Source organism: Carassius auratus, chromosome 18, assembly GCF_003368295.1.
Source record: "Carassius auratus strain Wakin chromosome 18, ASM336829v1, whole genome shotgun sequence".
Taxonomy (NCBI): domain Eukaryota; kingdom Metazoa; phylum Chordata; class Actinopteri; order Cypriniformes; family Cyprinidae; genus Carassius; species Carassius auratus.
The window spans coordinates 21,064,153-21,084,719 of record NC_039260.1 but is presented as its reverse complement, the minus strand read 5'-3'; the positions used below and the strand labels follow the sequence as shown (position 1 = coordinate 21,084,719).

General features: G+C 40.1%; 2 protein-coding genes across 2 annotated transcripts in view; both read left to right on the top strand.

The window, feature by feature from the left end:
• Window positions 1–384: 384 nt before the first annotated feature.
• On the top strand, window positions 385–9,076 carry LOC113118652 (aminopeptidase RNPEPL1-like). Its single transcript, XM_026287987.1, is given in 12 exon segments — window positions 385–1,510; window positions 2,706–2,846; window positions 2,936–3,087; window positions 3,425–3,541; window positions 3,625–3,860; window positions 4,054–4,082; window positions 4,084–4,168; window positions 4,458–4,570; window positions 4,682–4,790; window positions 5,012–5,236; window positions 6,231–6,373; window positions 7,425–9,076. Coding segments are annotated over 12 exon segments (2,082 nt in total). The 5' UTR covers window positions 385–1,045; the 3' UTR covers window positions 7,692–9,076.
• A 2,510-nt stretch (window positions 9,077–11,586) lies between these two features.
• Window positions 11,587–20,567, top strand: part of LOC113118650 (segment polarity protein dishevelled homolog DVL-3-like) — a 29,468-nt gene continuing 20,487 nt past the window's right edge. Inside the window, exons 1-2 of the mRNA XM_026287983.1 lie at window positions 11,587–12,075; window positions 20,021–20,090. Coding sequence (XP_026143768.1) covers window positions 11,915–12,075; window positions 20,021–20,090 — 231 coding nt within the window. The 5' untranslated portion in view covers window positions 11,587–11,914. The remainder of the gene's footprint in view (window positions 12,076–20,020; window positions 20,091–20,567) is intronic.

The following is a 20,567-nucleotide window of genomic DNA, read 5'->3' as shown; positions in this document are numbered from 1 at the left end:
ACATTAACTGGTCTATTACCAATACTAACTGGGGCACTTTATATAAACTACATTGTAATCTATGACAAATATAACCCTGTCCAGTTGTTCCCAGGTTAAATAAAGTACACTTCCTAATAATGTACTTCAAGTGTTTTATTTCCACGCACTATTTATTTTGTACTTAGTATACTAAAAACTATTCTTTAGTACTTTTAAAATGCGCTTTTAACACAGTAGCATCTCTGTTTAAAAAGGTATACCACTTGAACCCTTCTTTTATAGTAGCCTACACTCAAGTGCACTACAAGTGGTGACTTGTTATTATTTTTAATTAAGAGATAGTATGTTTAAAGCACATTTTAGTTAAACATAATGTCCTAAAATAGCACATTAACTTAGCTAATCTTAAGAAGTATCAGATATTTTTAGTATATTAAGCATAAAAATAGAGCGCTTTAAGTAGGCTGCATTATGGAAGTGTACTTAGTTTTTTTAACCTGTGTTTTGAAGACGCTTGTCCGCTGCTGGACCGTGTTTTTGCGGTTGATCGCGAGCTCCGCAGCGCCCCCCTGCAGCTCGAAAACTTTCCCGTCTCGAAGTGATTTCCTCCCCTGTTTTTACTTCCTGTTTTCTAAGGGAGTCACTTAACTCATATCGTTTCTGTTCATCGGGGTTTCGCTATGCGTCTCTTCTTCTGCCGGTAGTTTTTTACCGATCTTTCCGTAGGGATCTCATGACGGACTGGGACATCCGCATCTATATTCTGCTTTAGATGGAGGTCGGAGGACTGAAGTCAGTCGTTTCTGCGGCTCTAATGGATTTTACGTAGACTTGTGTTTTGTTTTAATGCCTTTTACTGCCTTCCTGCTCATTTTATTGCCATTACTTTAACTCGGTTTCCTCCTCCACGGAGTGTCCAGCCCCTTTAACTCCAGCAACAATGTATTAACTCGATCTGTCGCTCATCTCTCTTCCGCCGAGCTCCACTCCGAGGACCGCAGCTCGCGACCGCCGCTTTTAAACTTAGACGCTGTTATCGTGTGTTTAATCGCCGAACTTCGCGATGGCCGAGCTGCAGCGGCCGACGCTGTGCTGCTGTCGGAAAGTGCTGTCCGTGGCCGGTAATAAGTCCTGCGAGGGCGGCCGGAGTCTGGCGCACTGTCGCCTGGTGGACGTCGCGTCGGCGTCCAACTTCCACAGCTTTAAACTCCGACATTTCCACCTGGACCTCCACCTGAACTTCGCCATCAAGAGGATGACGGGATGGCAGGTTCTGGAGCTCACGCCCGTCCAGCCCGGCGTCCAGTCGCTCATTCTGGACACGCACCCTTCATTATTAATTCATTCCGTGGACTGCAAGGTGCCCGGCGCGTCCGGTGCTCCCGACGTGTTTTTGTCGCTCACCTACCGAATAGAACCATTCACCGATTACGGCTCGTCTCTGAACATCAGCCTCCCGGCCGCGGTGATCCGGCCGCACCGGGCTTTCCGTGTCACCATCCGCTACACTTCCACAGACGGCCCTGCGGTAAGGTCAACGCGGTGACAGCTGGCGAGCCGCCTCTCATACACGCTAATAATAACTTTGTTGCACAGGAGTATTGTACACAGAGTCAACATCCACTCAAAATATCCCAGCAGCCGAGCCTTAATGTTGATAACCAGTTCTGCCACGTTAGCTTTTACGCGAGATTAAAGGGGTCCTGTGGCGCGCGTCACGCGGGACTGTAAACATTGGGTGTGGAATCACCCGTTTATTTATTAGACACAGGCCAGGATAAAAACAGTGAGTGTACTGGAGCGTCTGAGCTATACTGATAAGAATGACCTCAGTGTAGTGACATGTCCCTGTAAGTAGATAACTAGAGTTATCCAGGTCATGATTATGAGTGCACGAGCTCATTACTGGGAGGTGGGCTTTCAATTACAGATGGCTGGAAAAAATAAGTCGATTACAAAAAACTTTTTAGTGTTATTTGCACTGTAACCTGTCTTGCATAAAGGGGATGCACTTAATCGTACCTTATATACTCCATTGACTGCTATTTTTTAAAGTAGTTTTTTAGTAGCATTATGTGTTAGAATTAAAATTTTAATTAGTTTTCTTAATTACAAAAAGAATAATAATTTGCTGTATTAGCCAGAAACTATGCAGCTACATCAACATTGACAACAGTTTCTTGGAAGTATTTTTCAACCCAAAACATCATTCTCACTGATGCTTCCAAAACCTCATCTTTAATCGCCAGCTAGATAATAACATTACCTTGACAAGCACTTGACATTGGCAGAATTCATAACAAATTAAACAACAAACCTCACAGAGAGCCAAGTATACGAGTTTGCAATGCATAAAAACATTACGACAGCTCTTTGCAAGCTGGTCCAAAACTGGGTCCAGGCTAGAAGGTCATTGTTACCGCTGAGTCCTGCTTACACTGTGCTATTTTAGGGGCGTAATATACACACAAAACAAGCAGTTAGCTGCTCACCTATATAGGGGTAGTTGTCTATTGTTTCTGCAACTTCATCAAGAACTTAATTTGACGTTTGGATTCACAACTTCTTCACCTGCATGAAAAATTACAATGCTATTAACCATGCAACCTAAACCTGGTTACGTAAATCTGTAGTGAATCATTTGCATGCTCAGAGCTATTCTCTAGAATGGTTATTTGCCAAAGGTACTCCCTTACTTCATTCTTCCCTGGTTCCTTCATCAGATTTGGTGGCTGGATGCCGAGCTGACATGCGGACAAACGCGTCCGTTGGTCTTCACTCAGGGTCACTCAGTCTGCAACCGCTCATTTTTTCCCTGTTTTGACACCCCAGCCGTCAAAAGCACCTACTCTGCCACTGTTAGGGTGAGTCTAAGCTGGTCAGATCCACCCAAACATCTCTGTGGGAATTCAGTGTTGTTGTCTGGTTTTAGATCATGTGTGCTGCGTTACAGGTACCAGAGGGTGTCACAGTGTTGATGAGTGCCTCAAGAAGTGCGTACTCTAAACAGGACAGGGTTTTCCAGTTCTCCATGGAGTACCCTGTCCCAGCCTACTTGGTTGCTCTGGTGGCAGGAGACCTACAGCATGCAGACATTGGGCCCAGGTAAAGAGGGATTGAGTAATGCTAGTGTGCTGGTTTTTCTCAGATAGGCTGCTTAACCACAGTTGTCAGGACCACATCAGTTGCCATCTTTATCAGAATTAATGTGCTACTTTGGTCAACAAGGTTGCCAGAAAACCATGCTGGTTGACCAGCTAAGTTTTGCTTCCGCACAGCATGGCTATGCTGGTTCATTAGCATATCAAAACCAAACCAGTACTATATAGCATACCTAGCCTGGACATGCTGGCTTTTTAAGCTGGCTTATGTTATGGCTTATGATATATGCATTGTCTTAATTAGTGTTTAGTGCTTTACCTCAGCCACAATCTGCTTTCAGGAGTCGTGTGTGGGCAGAGCCATGCATCCTGATGTGTGCGGTCAGTAAACTGGGTGGCAGTGTGGAACGCTGGCTTAATGTGGCAGAGGGCCTTTTTGGGCCTTATGTATGGGGAAGGTCAGTTCTTTACTTTCCAGTCACATCAATCTTGTTCACATCAAGGCTCATTATCAGGCATTATCCCGTCTCTCCCTTTACAGGTACGACATAGTGTTCCTCCCTCCTTCATTCCCCATCGTTGCCATGGAGAATCCCTGTCTTACTTTCATCATTTCCTCTATACTGGAGAGTCAAGAGTTTCTGCTGATCGACGTCATCCATGAGATCGCTCACGGCTGGTTTGGCAATGCGGTCACCAATGCTACCTGGGAAGAGATGTGGCTCAGTGAGGGTCTGGCCACTTATGCTCAGAGGCGCATTACCACAGAGGCCTATGGTATACACGTCCTCACACATATCCAAACATAGAAACATCACCACTCTTGCAAATGTTGATGCAAGATTCAATTGCTTGTGTAGAACGATGCCAGTGACATGGGAGTGTTTGCATTTGTCCCAGCAGAGTGCAGAGGCCTGTTGATCTCCCACAATGCTCTCCTTACATTTATCTTTTCATTTTTCTAATTCAGGAGAAGCCTTCACTTGTCTTGAGACTGTGTTTCCGTCTAGATGCTCTTCACAGACAGATGCGTCTTCTTGGAGACAACAATCCTGTCAGTAAGCTGCAGGCCAAATTTGAGCCAGGTACAACCTTTCTAACAATAGCAACCAGCCTTTGTATGAGTCTGAAAGAGACCTTGGGTTTGACTCTCAGTGATTTTTCCGTACACCTGAAATAGCTGTGTGGTAAATGCATCTAAAATTCCTTGTTACTCAGATTTCAGAAAGACAGAAGCTAGGAAAATCTTCCTTTGCAAAGTTCAGCTTGCCTGGAAAATGTGTTTAAATATTTATAAGGTACTTGTGAAGTGTCAGACCCGTGATTTGTGGGTCAATGTGACATGTTATCCTTTTTCCTTCTCTTTCTCCAAAGGTATAAACCCCAGCAGTCTTATGAATCTGTTCACCTATGAGAAAGGCTTCTGCTTTGTATCTTACCTCTCACAGCTGTGCGGTGATATCAAGAGATTTGATAGCTTCCTTAAGGTGAGAAACATGACATTTACCACACATACGTGCATTTTCTATGCTCCACTGTACATATATGGCATGGTCCACACATGAAATTTCTGAATTTTTCCACCGTGCACTGTGTAGGCCTACATTGAGAAGTTCAGATTCAGCAGCGTGGTCGCTCAGGATCTGTTGGACTTTTTCCTTGGCTTCTTCCCTGAGCTGAAGGAGAGCTGTGTTGCTCAACGAGAGGGTGAGTTTCAACAGCTGTCCGAGACGATGATTAACACACAGAGATACTTCTAGTTACACATCTCACTGCGCTCCGTTTGTCCTCAGTTAGGAATTTCCCTGTTGAGCCAGTCATAACACCCAGTGAGGGGTCAGAGTAACATCAGCAGTGCAAGAGATGGAGGCTAAATAAACAGAAATGTGACACTTCTTCCCCTCCTTCTTCCTTCCCCTCTTGCTCAGGTCTGGAATTTGAGCGATGGCTAAATGGCTGTGGTCCTCCGTTATGTGAACCAGATCTCTCGGCGGGTAGAGCTCTCACAGGCCCTGTTCAGCACCTGTGTGATCTTTGGGGAGTGGATGCACCTGACCCACAAGTGATCTCTACATTTGACCTCTCCTCCTGGAGCACCTTTCAGACCGTCCTCTTCCTGGACCGACTTCTAGACCGCTCACCTCTGCCTCAAGGTATTAAAGGGATAGTTCACGCCAAAAATGAAAATTTGACTATTACTTACTCACCCTAAAGCTATCCTAGGCGTACATAACTTCCTTCTTTCAGGTGAATCCAGTCGGAGTTATATAAAAAAAATTACTTTGATCTTCCAAGCTGTTTTAATGGCAGTCAGCGGGTCCAAAAGAAGTGAAATAAAGCGCATCCATCCATAATAAATAGTGTCTCACATGGGTCCTGGGGGTGAACGAAGGCCTCCTGTAGCAAATCAATGCATTTTTGTAAGAAAATATCAATATTCAAAATGTAATAATCACTTCAACCAACTTGCACCTACAGTTGTACATGGAAGCAGCTCTCGAGGATGACGCAAGATGTCAGATTTGTGCATGCAGTCTCGTAAACCAAAGTTTGTTAACAGGGGCAAAATAAGCAAAGGTTCCTTACTTTAGCAAAGGAAAACCAGTCTCCTCTTGGCTTATATCGAAATCCTCTGACATTCTTCTTTACAAATTCTCGTTTTGTACTTCTAATTCGTGCCCGTACTTTGTTTTGATCTCTCTGCTGTGTTTCCGCGCGCATCACTTCTGAGCGGTGCGTATGCAAAGCCGACAGTGAACACAAGCTAGATTAAATTGATTATTATGTTTTAAATATGGTTTTTCTTACAAAAAAGCATACAGGAGGCCTTCGTTCACCCCCTGGAGCCATGTGAGGCACTTTTTATTACGTATGGATGCACTATATTTCACTTCTTTGGGACTGATGCACTGCAACACCCGCTGACTGTCATTAAACCGCTTGGAAGTTCAAAGACAATCTTTAAATTAACTCCGACTGGATTAGTCTGAAAGAAGAAAGTCATATACACCTAGGATGCCTTGAGGTTGAGTAATTCATGGGCCAATTTTAATTTTTGGGTGAACTAACCCTTTAAGAATCCATTCAGCAGTTTGTCCACATTAGTTTTCCCATTGCTTTGATGTTTGACATCTCTTGGCATTTCAGAGGTGATGAGTTTTTTGTCAAGCTGCTACTCTGCGTTGTTGGACGGCATGAACGCTGAAGTCCAGATTCGATGGCTGCAGATTGTAGTGCGGAACAGCTTTTATCCTGACCTGCCCCGAGTTCGCAGCTTCTTGAATAAACATGTGAGTTTTGTGAATGAAGTGTCTTTTGGGCTGTAACTGATAATACATTAATGTAGCATCTCCATATTGATTTTTAAGAGCTTTTGTGTGTTCTGAAGATGAGTTCAAGCAAATCAGTATCTTATTTCGCCTGTGTTTAGAGGACACAAACACTATTAAGCTAGGGACATTCTGGTTTATAAAAGTGTGTAATTCAGTGAGTCTGTGCCTGGTGCTCTCTATTTCTCCCTCACCCCTCCACTTAGTATAAACTGAGTTTTCCTTAAAGGGCATCCACATTCCAGTGTTTCTAAAAAACACTCCCGGCTACTCTTTGACTATTGACTGTTTATGACGTCATGTCTCTTTTCAGAGCTGTTAAGAGATGTGCTCAATCACAACCAGTTTGGCTGGTTTCTTTTGCTTCATCGAAAGCATGCTGTATTGATTACCATATTCTATTCTAGTGTATTGTCAAACATGGTTACATTTCATCCTAAGAGACCGTAATAAGTTTATGAATTCTTCATTGTGAATTCTGATGATACCATAACCTGTCATATATGGCAAATAATAAAAAATATGTATAAAATAAAACTCCAAAGTGGATATATAAAACATACAGTTCTAACTTACTAGTTTTTATTCTAACTTGTGATTAGATGAGATGTGTTTAATGCCAGAAAAATTTGTTAAATTGCCAGTTATGGTGTATTTTTATTATTACAGGTATTAATAATGTAACTTTTTTTTAATGAACATATTGGAAACCTATGTGTAAAAAAGAAAAAAAAACAGTTACAGTGCTTTAGGCATTCCTCTTTGCATGACATTTCAAACACTCTTTATCTGGTCGTCACATGCTTGTCAGATTTATGTTAAAGTGCGAGTTGTGCACGCAGTTAGACTTTTGTCACTACTTTCACTGTAGCATGTTGACTTGACCTTACTGAGATCTGTTTTAGATTAAGAATGGGGCATTTTATGTAGGCCTATAGAAAATAAATGTTTCATCTGGTCTGTTTCAGCAGTAGGTTGTCTATTAACTTTCCTCTCCCTCTTTCCTTTCTAGACCTCACGGATGTACACCGTGCCCCTTTACGAGGATCTGTGCGGAGGGGTGATGAAGTGTTTTGCTGTGGAGGTATTTTATCAAACTCAGGCCCGTTTGCACCCAAATCTACGCAGGACACTTCAGCAGATACTGTTCCAGAGCAGCGCCCTCAACACCAGCACAGCTCCTTCTCTATTCACATCCCCCCCCTCTGCCCCTTCGTCGCCCACAGACCCCCCTGCCAACGGGACCATCGCCCTGCGAGACGTCAATGTGTCCGCTTGAGTTCAAAACTTCTGTGGAGAAGCAGAAGGTTTGAGGTGAAAAGTCAGATGGGCAGGAACAGGGCAGGAATTGAACTCCTTGGCTCAGACTGGACCATAGCAATGCATTATGGGAGGCCAGCGCTGATGAGTGTACACTCTCACCGACACTGGGATGTCTGTTTATAAAGGCAGACACTGATTTTCATAAGCTAAACATATAAAGCTGCTCAGGGCTGTGGAACAAAGTGGAGGACAAATTTGCGATGGTTATTATGCCATCACCTGTGTGTGTGTGTGTGTGTGTGTGTGTGTGCGCGTGCACATATGGATAGGGGTATGTCAGTATCAAGGATACTGGTTGCCATCTGTTAGCCATTGCCTTTTTGAGTGTGTGGATGTGTCTTTATTTTTGTGGGTGTTTTGCATATGTTCCTCCTGCCTATGCACATCATCTCATGTTGTGTGTGTGCTCTCATCTGTTCTCTGAGAAATCAGTGGGAGGCCTTAACAAGATGTCAGAGACTTTCCTTTTGCTAGCCACGCAGAGGTGTTCTGAGGAGGACCAATCCCTGACTAATCGCCTTCCGGGACAGCGTTTGAAAACTGACGTGAATGCACACAGTCTGTACTCATTGTGCAAATCTGATCATGGCCTAATGAAGATCCTGCAGAACCAACACACTCTCAGCTTTTCTGTGATGAATAGATTGCTTCCTATTCGTTTGAACTGGGTTCTGTCTTTCTCAAGCTTCTCTTTCCTGGTGCTAACCACTCAACATTAAGTCTCAGGTATATCAAGACAGAAATATCAAGACAGAAGAAGTGGAGCTATGTTAGTGCCTTTCAAACCTTTCAACACTGGGTGTTTTCAACACTTCTGTTCAAATGAACAGCCTGAATTTGTTATTTCAGCCATACTGGGGGACACTGGTTAAATTTTGTCAAACATTGTGTGAAAGGTTGTTTTCAGGAATTGAGATGCTGTGAATTTTTTTTTTTTTTTTTTTGGAAAACAATGCCTTTTTCACTCCATTTTTTATTTTATAATAGGCAAATGTCCCTTAAATTATCATATATTGAAGAAAATGGAGTAAATTATGATTTGTGAGAATGCAGTGAGCGTTGGGTGTTCAGGGTGAGGTTATATTGGTGGATGGGTCCAAGCTGATCATCAGTGGCCTTGACTTCAAGCACAGTGGAAGACCAGTTCAGTTTTACAGGTAATAAAGACAACAGAGAGCACTTAATGTGTTGTGTCTGAGGATCCAACCCTGGATTTTACTTTCTTGCATATGTGGCAGACACTCATCAGCAAGTTTCTCTAACTTGTAGAATCATAGTTTTGTTGATTGTAGGCTTTAACACTGCACAGCCAACAATAAAAGGGGTTGTTTTCCACCCTCATCTAATGTGGTCTACCTTAATGAGTAAATGTGTTACTGATCCTGTCTGTGTGTGCTTTGATATGCGGTTTCAGCCATGTGACCCCTTCAGCCCATTGTTAGAAATATATCATGGTTTTTCTACAGGTACAACTTAGCAACTATGGAATTGAGAGATAATTATTGTAGATGCTAAATCTATTGGGGATAGAACAATTACGGCATTTCTAGTTACAATTACTGTACCATTAAAAACAACACTGTTTTAAGAAAAACAGTAACATTGGTATTACTGCAGTAGTGAGAAGTAAATCATTGTGGTTAGTATGGACTTAACTATGGTTAATATGAAAAACTGATAGGCGTGGACTATAATAGGCAAACATTAACTTTATATATATTTAATAATGAAATAAAAACGATGTTTACCTTTTGTAAGCGAGACGGATGGGCCTGTGTTTTTGTTCATCCAAACTTGGAGTAAGACTCGTTACTGTCAAATCTTACTTATCCTCTTTAGCCTGTGTCTGTGTTTGCCTCATGCCTAAATATCTTCAGGATCATTGTCTTCAACCAAATGTCCAATTAATTAATCACTCCATTGCAAGCTTCAGTACACTAATGGGTTAACTGTAAGTCGCGCCAATGATGAAAATGGGCGGAGCTATTTGGCGTCAGAAACGTTTTTGGTTGCGAGAAATTATCGTAATAACGTAAAAACGTTTAGTTAGGCGATATAACAACACGATTCTTGTAATGAGATATTAATCTATGTAGATAATTTCACGGAAACCTAAAAACTAGTGCTATCAAAGCGATTAATCGCATCCAAGATAAAGGTTTTTGTAAACGTGTGTGTGTATATTTATTATGTATATATAAATACACACACATGCATGTATATATTTAAGAATTTTTTACATTTATATATTAAATATATTTATATATGATATAATTTATATGAATATAAATATATACTTGTAAATCCATGTAAATATGAAAACATATGCTGTTTGTGTGTGTCTTTATATACATAATAAATATACACCGCACACACACACATATATTATGTAAACAGAAACTTTTATTTTGGCTGTGATTAATCGTGATTAATTATTTGATGGCACCATTACACTTACTGTAACAGTGAAGTTTATAAATAGGTTACAGTATTTTATATCAATGCAAATCCATCTTAATGATCAACAAAATAGAATATATCAAATAATAATACTAAAAAGTAAAAAAAAATTTTTAATTCTGTTAGAGAAAAAAAATCGGCTACATTTTTTTAAATTTATTATTAACTTATAATATTTTTTAAAATTGGACCACAAATCCATGTAAAAATCCAAGGAACAGAAGTAAAGTTTTTAACAAACTAAGTTTTCTTTAACTGAAAAATCTAAATTTTAATTCATTCATAGGCTATATGGGTGCAAATTAAACTTTTGTTAAAAATGCCTTACTGACTGATGTTTCATTGACATTTAGTTGTTACACTTTCAGATTTTCATGTAATTTGTATACATGTAATCTCACAGTATTTACACCTCCTAAATTACTACATTAAGTCACAATTCTAGAATGGTACGATTTACTCAGGCCGATTACTTTTTTTTTTGAATGACATTAAACAATTTCTTTAATATAATTGTATATAAATAGGTTAAGAAAAACAAATGTGATTATTTTTGAAAAATTTTAAGGCAGACATTAATGTACAGTACAAATATTTTGAGCTACCCTTATTCTCTTATAAAGAATCACAATTGTTCCTTATTTTCCATTTCTGAAGTTAATTGGCAACCCTAATGATGACGTAATTATCGTTTAACGCCGCCTAAGGGGACAGTGTTTTAGGCACCTTGCTGAAAAGTCGTCTGTTTTTGAAGATATGCGAGTAAATATACAATGGATTACCAGGCTGCAGAAAACAGTTCACTGAGGTTTTTATTACATTATTTTAATAGGCCTATAGTCAGTTGTAAATTAAAGTGGGCCTGCATGAAACTCCAGGGATGAAAATGAGTCCCACACCAGCCCTGAATTACCACGTTAAAGGCATGCTTACTTTGATATAGCTTAAAGAAAAATAAGTTTTGATAAATGTTATGTTGTGCACCTCCAGAGGTCACCAGAGTTCACCAGCTGTACAGAAGCCGTTTCATCCTCTAGAGGGCGTTATCGGCGAACAAATCATTACTCAGCATCTCCTCCTCAGGTGAGTTTGTTGGGTTACTTCCTCACAGCCCCCTCTAAACACACACACACACAAACATTTAAGGACATTGAAAATAATTAATGAATAAACTGTTCAGTTTGACTGCATGTAGTCAAAAAGATCGAGTTGTTCTATAGAGTGATTCATACAACACGACTGAACGCCTCCTTGCGTAATTGAGATGCGTCTTTCTCTTATCCTGAGATCAAATAAGTACATGTATTAACCTAGCAGCCAAAGACCAGTGCTATATGTGTATAACTCGTCCTGTAGAGGGAGCGCGGTGGTGAATCGATAGGAGGGGCTGTCTCGCTGTGCTCACATCGGCCGACAGTTGTTTCCAAAGGACAGAGAAGAGGAAAAAGCAACAGTATTCACACACAGGGAGCCCAAAGTCCGAGCTGCACGATCCTTTTAGCCAGAAAACGCCAAGGACCATCTATTATACTAATATATTCTACTATTAGATATATCTGTATTACAGACGAGCGCAAGGATACTCTGTGCTTGTGTTTAATCGTCTCTGACTGGAGAGCGCGCGCAGAGGCTGCGGCTGGACAGAGGCGCGGTGGAAGGGGAGAGCGCGAGCCGCTGAGGGGCTGATGCGCGCGGCCTGTCCCTCAGCAGCGGCCCGCCATGGCGGAGACCAAGATCATCTATCACCTCGACGAGCAGGAGACTCCGTACCTCATCAAACTACACATCCCTGCTGAAGACGTCACGCTCGCCGACTTCAAAAATGTCCTCAATAAACCCAACTACAAATTTTTCTTCAAATCCATGGACGATGATTTCGGGTAAGGCACGATATACGAACGTTTTAATGACAATAAAACCGTTTGTATTTGTGTCGTCCGTTGTTCCTGTCAGACTGACCACTTGTAACGGCTTTATTTCGGTGTCATTATTTACTTATTTTATCTGTATTTTCGCAAAACCCCCGTCGGTTTCTCTCACAACCTCAGAAATCTGAGCTTTACTGTCTGTATTAGTATTGTTTACAGTTACAGACAGGTAACAAACCGCAATTTCGAGCACATATACGCGTCTGTTGTATAAGAGGTGGTAGGCTTCATGTGATTTGAGATTCAAAGTGTGATGATTATTAATTATTTAATTATTATTTTTTATTTTTTTATAAAAAAAGACGGGCTTTATTTCAGTGACAGATCAAGTGTGGAACCATACACCAGACTGAGTAAGAGCATGGTTTACATTACAGTGTCCATGTTTCATGTTAAAATAATGACTTACAATAGCAATAACAAGATGTAATTATACAGTATACTGTATGGTGCTCATTGCTTACTCATTACTTACTCATGTAGTCGTTCTGTGACATGGACACCGCAGTGTTAACTGTGATTGAAGAAGCATATGTCACTTTAGGCAGTGAATCAGGACTCTCACTTACATGGACAATTCGGAAATAACATGGTGTTTTAACTTTACTTTCCATGGAAATAATATTTTTCTAGTCATTTTCGGCTCAAAAATATTTTATAAGCCAGAAACATGGACTCTTTGGGAGTGCAGTGTTTACTGAAAAGAGGCAAATTACATAAAAAAATTAAACACACACGCAAACAAACAAATATCAATCAATGTATAAACAAACAATGGCGTGAGAAATCAGGTCTTCGCATTTTCATATCATCTGACACAGTTTCTGATTTGCACCCCATTTACTCAATGTTATTAAGCTCTACTGCAAACAATAAAACCAATTCATTCATGTTTGTCTGGTCAAACTCAAGACCTGTCTGTTCCCACAGTCATGGAAATAACAAGACATTTTTTTGATTGTGATTTCCAGGCTTTGAAAAGTAACAAAATACCCAAAATCCTCAAAAGTTATGACACTGCCTACATTTTATTTATTAACCAGAAATGAAGAAAGTTAGTAAATCTGACTCATGAGAGCTGACCTTGGTTTTGACATAATCATGAGTCAGACTCTTATCATATTCAACCACTGACACACTTGCACATGATTTACACACAGCTCTACTTTAAACAATAAAACTAATTTGTTCCTGTATATCTGGCCTAACTCAAGACCCGTCCCACATTCAGGGTTCCCACAGTCTTGGAAATATCAGGGAATTTTAAAATTGTGATTTCCAGGCCTGGGAAAGTCATGAAAATTACCATAATCCCCCAAAGTTATGGAAAAGCCATGAAAAATCCTCCCAAGTTGTGTATGAAAGTATAAACGTCGTCGTCATGAACATTTATTCATCAAGAAATTTAGGCTATCAAGTAATGTGCAGCTCAAGAAAATGACTACAAAATAGTTCTTCGTGAGTTAAATCTCTGTGAAATGATTTTTAAAATCTTGAGCATCTAATAAACGGTGACTATGAAAGTAATGGCAATTCACTGGTCATAAAGTGTGGGATTCTGCCTGTCAATATTTACATGGTGTTGTTTCAATGCTACTGTGTTTAGAAAGCAGCAGGCTGCGTATTTAGATGTAGGAGTTGAAAAATGACTTTGCTCGGTCACCACCCCCAGTAGTGCAGCAGTCGTTCCAGTGTTTATGAGCGGTAAAGTGCACTTTAGTGCTGTTGTGCACCTCCCAATGCATGCGGCTGAGGTCTGGAATGCTGACTTGGAAACACCGGACCACTCGGGAATCATCCTCACTGATCCTCTGAGCAGATTTCCACAGTCACTGTTAAGCCACAAAGAACAGTGTCATGTTGCGAAATTCAAGTCCATGCGATCTGCTTTTTGTTTGCTTTTCTTGGCATGCCAGAAAGTTCTCCTTTAGACGCCCAGCTACACAAACCTCTTCGCGCACACACACACACAGACCCATCCACCACATGCAAAACAGGACCCTCCTAACACACTTTTCCTGTCCACGTTGCTTGTTTGTATCAGCGTACTGTCCAAACCTGCTCATCAAGGTGAACAGCCAGCTATTGTTCCGTACCCTGTGGCATAATCACTTCCAGACTCTCCTCTGCAGTGCCATGATGCAAAACAGGCCCGCTTGATCCATGCCCATTACACTGCATGTGATTTCAATTCAAAACAACAGCTGAATTCGTCTCAGTGACCTGGAACAACATGCAAACTAAGAGAAAGATTAATGAAAGTGACAGTAATAAATTGTGGTGAACGTTTGTTCGTTACAGCACGTACTGTATGATTAGGTTTTGACCTACTGATTGGCAGTTACGACTGGTTTTATTTTTGACTGGAAAAAGTCTGTTTATGATCCCCTCAGTTTGTTTCACACACATATTTCATATGGATATGAGAAATCTGACGCATTTGACACATTATGATAATTCGCAGATTGTAGCGCATCATGATCTGTTGATCTAAGAGTGTGTAAATACACTGAAAAAACTGTGATGTAGAAACAAAAGAAAACAAGATAACAAAAGATAAAGAGAGTAGCAATGCATTGAATTTGAAATTTTAAAGGAGAAAAACTGGAATGGTATTTTCTTGTAAAACATGCTCCAATAATCTTTGCAGCAGTCCTTTATGAATTGAATAGAAACATAAAAATTTGCAATTTGATGTAGAGTTCAAAAACTCTTGTTGAAACTAACCAAACTTACTGAATGTGCCTGGTGCCATAATTATAACTTCCCAACTCATAAATATGAACTTCTTGACTTGAAGACACCATTAGTCCTAGCACTCACTCTCCTCACTGAAGATGACTGCTGGCCAAACATTATGTTGATTATGTTGCAAGCTGATTTAGTTTAGAATATCACAATTTATAATGTGCTTAATGTACTTTTTAACCCTTTGCAGAAACACTCATATGTATGCACACTCATTATTAACAACATTATACTGGATCTCTATGCTCGCACTTCATCCAGTGGCGGGAATGTGGCGTTGTGATGTAGCAGAGCATGATGAAGCTGAGCTCACTGCAGATGTGTCATCAGTTTCAGGGAAGCGACCAGATTCAGTTTCATCATGTGCTTGTTCTAATGTATGAATTACTTCTCTTTGAGAAGGTGCCATTGAGAATAGAGATCTTGCCAGGTGGTGTACTTGATTAAATGGGTCACTAAGTTTTCATTCAGAATAGACTTTGTGTACATTTAATGGTGGTAGTCTGAACGACGGTGTGTGTGTGTGTGTGTGTGTGTGTGTGTGTGTGTGTGTGTGTGTGTGTGTGTGTGTGTGTGTGTGTGTGTGTGCATCAGCCTCTCTCTTGGGTCTCTCTCTAACAGCTGCAGGGCCAGTAAGGCCATTAGCATCATGATCATCATTATAGTACACACACACACACACACACACAGGTTTCACAGACAGATGGAGCATCCTACTTGAGGAAAGCCTTTCATGGGGAAACAGTAATAAATGGAGATTCAGAGGATTTGAAGTATATTTCATGGCATGCATCAATCAGGAATAAAGTATGTTTTGCCTCTAATTTCATTTCAATATTTAATTTTTATTTGGAATAGTATATGAAATTACAATTGCATTGTACGTATATCAGAAACACGAAAGTATTACAGTGCCCAAGCCTAATTAAATGCTATGCAAGTGTAGTATATAATTATATTCAACAGAATAAGCCCAATGCCTTTCAAAATCATGAATTTTGACTGCTGATGGATTGCAATGCAAACATTTATTATTAACTATTATTATTATTATTTTTTTACATGGAATTTTATGTAAAAAAAAATATATATTTATTTCAATGATTTGAAAAATAATAATATTGTATAATTGTTTTACATTTCATTTTTCTGTTAGTTGCAATTAACTAACCCTGATTATGACTCCCCTGCTCTCCCAATACCATGCCGGAAAAAAAGAGTCATTTGATAGTGTTTCTTTAAGTGCTTGAATTTCAGTTACTTGGATGGCAAAATGTGATTCAAATTTTGAGCTATAAAATTGCGATTGGATCAAATAACCATGCTCACACAATTAATCAATAATCGTGACAGGCCTTTTGAAAGCGTTTTGAATGTGCAAGGAATCATTAGTGTTGTCCATCACTGTGGAAGCAAAGACTGCAGTGTTTATTTGTGCACTGAGGGGGAAACTACCCACAAATTGTAAAATTATGAAGTTGATTATTTTGTCACTTTTGGAATTCAATTTCATAGATCATTTCTCCAGTGGTATTGAAATATTCTGTTGATTCTTGTACAGCTCTGCTGGCAAACACACACATACGGTCTCTCTCCATACTCCATCTGATTGTTAAATGTTTGTTTTGAAGACTTGTGGTGGATACATCAAGTTTCTGAAGAAGTTGCATGAATAAAATGTGTGTGAGTGGTCAGCGGAGAGAGGCTGACTTGTTCTCTCTGATGGAAGGGATGTTTCTGTAAAGGAGACTGACCTACTTTCCCCTGCTTTATTTTCCTGTCTTGTCCTCTGCCTAGTGCACGTGTGTGTGTACAGTTCTTCAAGTGTGTTGGACAGTATTAGCATATTGTACATGTGTGTGATTGCATTGTGTGTATTCTGGGTCTCTGTGGATTTCATTGCATCGCTGGCTCTTTGTCTGGCAGCTTCAGGATCTGGATTGACTGTGTCTCCAAAGACAGGACAGAGCACTTTGGGAGTGCTTTCATTCCTTTCTTTTTTATTCTCATCCATTGGCCTTTTCTCTTAACCTCTCCCTCCCTCTCTCTCTCCTCCTCCACATCTTCTGCTGTGGGGGTCAAGGCTTGTTTTCTAGACTAAATCTAATCATCTTGGGCTATGAAGAAGGAAGGCCTCTTCATTAGAGATCAGCTAATCAATGGGCCTGTCCACACACATGAGCCATCTGCACACACTGCCCCAATTCCACTGGGCCAGTCTAATGAAGGTCTTTGTGCGCAAGTATTGGAGCGATTTTATGTTTTATTGCTAAAGTAGACTGAAAAGAGATGGAGAAATATATAAACGGGGGAATGATAAGCTATGGTGTTTGAAACAAATAAAGATCTTTGAAAGAGTCGGAAAGCCCTGCACCATTGTAATAAAACCAAGATTTCCTGTCAGTCACACTCGGTCACAAGGGAGGGGTTGGATGCATATGTGGGGAAGGAAGTAGAAAGACATGAATATCTGAAGATCCTTGCAGAGATGTGGACATCCATCTGTTAATCACCAGCATACACTATTTCAATCATTTAAAAGGCTGTTAGTTCACTAAAAATGGTGTTGTTCCAAACCAATATGACCTTACCGGTAGATGTTTTAAAGAATGTTCATGCCCCTCTTTTCCAAAATATATATGTGCTAAGTTCATTTTCATACAGTGCACTTAAATCACAATATGGAATAAAAGATCTCACTACTTCCGTTTCATTGCATCTTTGATAGTTACTGTATACACACCACTTTTAATGTTTTTTTTTCCTTTGTGTTATATTTAGTCCTTTTTGTATATTAACCTGGTTACTATATGATTTGGTACATTTTATTTCACTTTTTGTGTTCCGTGTAAGAAAGTCATACAGGTTTGGAATGACTTGGTGACTAATTGATGACAGATTTTTTATCTTTGGCTGAACTGTTCATTCAAGTAAAGATATAACTCATATCTGAGAAGGATTTCTGCTGTTATCCAAACTGAGGATTTCAGACCTCATGCTGCCAAAGGAATGAGGAGAGCAGAGGAGAAAAACAGAATGGGAAAGGAGAAGTAGAGCTGCTCTCTGAGCCTCTTATGTCACCATCCCTACTGAGTTTTTATTGCACAGCCCAAGCAGGATTAGAGTCTGTGCTGTGGAACAGTTGAAATCCACTCACCAAAAGCAACAAAGTGCTGAGATTGGAATTCACTGAGAGCTGTCAATCATGCCTAAGTCTACATACTCTGCATGGGATAAAATATGCACACACACAATAATACATGAAGCATTCTGAGGCGTCCACCAAACTCAACAGCATGGTCTTTCTGTATGCTGTATTGCACAAGAAAAAACGTATATAGGCACAAGTGTATTGGGACATGGAGTTGGAATGAGATCTTGAGCCTGAGAGGCTCTGACTCATCACTTCAACAGATGTGCATTCAGCAGATACAGTCACTGTTGAAGGGTTTCATTAGATCAGCTTCATCTGGCAAGAAGAGAGGGAGAGAGAGAGAAAGAGAAATGATGCATGACACAAATCCCTTAATGTGGATGTAAAAAAGTTTCATCAGATCAGTTTGAATTCATTTAATATTAATTTAGTTAGACACTAGAGGAGGAAACAGTAAATCAAGCCAGTCGGATCAGATTGAATGTTGTTCTCAAATGCTGCCTTTTTATATGCAATATGCATCGGATGGGCTTTACGAAGCTGAGAGTGGCTTGCATTCACATTATGGATGGTAAGATTCACCGATTCGCATCGATGCATCAGCATAAAAGTTAACAATGCGATGCATCGATTTAAAAAAAGTGTGCATAATCGGATACAAGTTGCCATTTGTATCGCAATGCATTGTTTCTAACAAATTTGCATGGGTGAAAACTGATTCATTTATATATTATTATTAGTAGACGTGCTACAGTTTTATTATGTAGTAAGTGACCAATAATTAGTGACTGATAATTTATATCAAGATTGGTTTCTCCTCTATGAACTGTTTCTCAAGCACATTCTCTCATCACTGCTGCTATCTGAATATGATGCATCACAACAGAGACAGAGGTATGTCCTGAGTCACGTAGAATATAGATTAACATGGCTGTCTATCTGAACCGAAAAAAAACATAAGAGAACTATCTGTAGAATATTGAATTGCTTAGCATAGTTTTTTCCATTGCATTAAATCGCATTGTGCTGAATTTTATCCAAATCGGATCACTTTTAGTGTGCATCGTAATAGGGGTGAATCATAACACATTGCATCGGTAACTGCTTCATATGTATCTTTAATGTATTATATCGTTGGCTATGCATCGAGATGCATATTGCATCAGCCTCAGTTATGGAGATTCACATCCCTATTCATATACTTTTTCTATAGGGGAAACAATAAGCATGTCCTGTGTGCGTTATTACTGTTGTTCTATAACACAGCCGCTGTTTCGTCACCACTGTTTTGGTGTGTGATTAAAGATAGACGCCCGGCTTTGATTTATATTGCATGAATGCAATCATGATCACTCAGCTAGATTTTTTATTATTAATAGATCACATGCTCTGTTTCTGCAAACCTCACGTGCTTTTCAAGCCAGCTGTCTTTCACCCTCTTCCTTTTTGACAAAGGTTTCCATGGCGACAGGAGTCAGAGGGGTCAGCACCTTTTTAAGGAGCAGCTGGGAAGGGGGAGGGACTCTGAGGTTTATGTTATGGATGACTAAATTAACCTGTGTACGTGTGAGGGGCTGTTTATAAATGGAGCTGATAAATGTGGCTTTACTTATTTAGGGGTGTATTTTAAGGCAATTGTCAATTATACTATGGCCTCTTTTGACATGAGACATAAGCAACTATTTAGCAACCACTCAGAACACCTTAGCAACCTCCTAGCGATGCTATATCAGTCAACTGAACACAACAGCAACCTAGCAACCAGCTAGATCTCTGTAGCAACTGCATAGTACAGGCAGAACTGAGATTTTCTTTAGTTTCTCAAACAAAACCATATAATGGGTTTAAGTGATTAAGCATAATCAAATTAAAGAGGATTTTGTTATGTGTGACAACAGACCACAGTGCTTGCTTTTATATTTTGAGTGCAACTCATGTATTTTTGTTACATTTTAATAAACTAAAATCATTTTAATAGACGTGTTGTCTCTGCAGGGTGGTGAAGGAGGAGATATCTGATGACAACGCCAAACTACCGTGTTTCAATGGACGTGTTGTGTCATGGGTAAGTTAGCCTTCACACACACACACACACACACACACATCTTCACACATCTCATTTCTCCTTCATTTACCTCAGAATGTAGCAGGGCCCTAAGGTTTGATTAGGAGGCCCAGGTGTGAGGGAGCTCAGAGATCAGTCAGTCAGGCGTGAGTGTGTGTGTGGATGCGTTACATTGAGCGCGAGTGTTTAGCGGTTAACAAACATCTGCTCCTCCTCCGTCTGTCTCAGAGACACAATTGAGAATATTGACAGTGCAAATTCCTGATGGTATTTTTTAAAGCTTCTTGAACGCCACTGTGGGATGGAGATGCTTCTCTGAGGTTCATTTTCAAAAAACACGAGAATCTTTTCACAAAGTGCCCTTCCACAGTTCTGTCATGAAACTCTAGATGGCGCAGTACAATAGGTCTAACTCAATCTCACAAAGTGACATCATTATCACATGGTGCAGCTGATTGGTTCTTTTCATATCAGCAG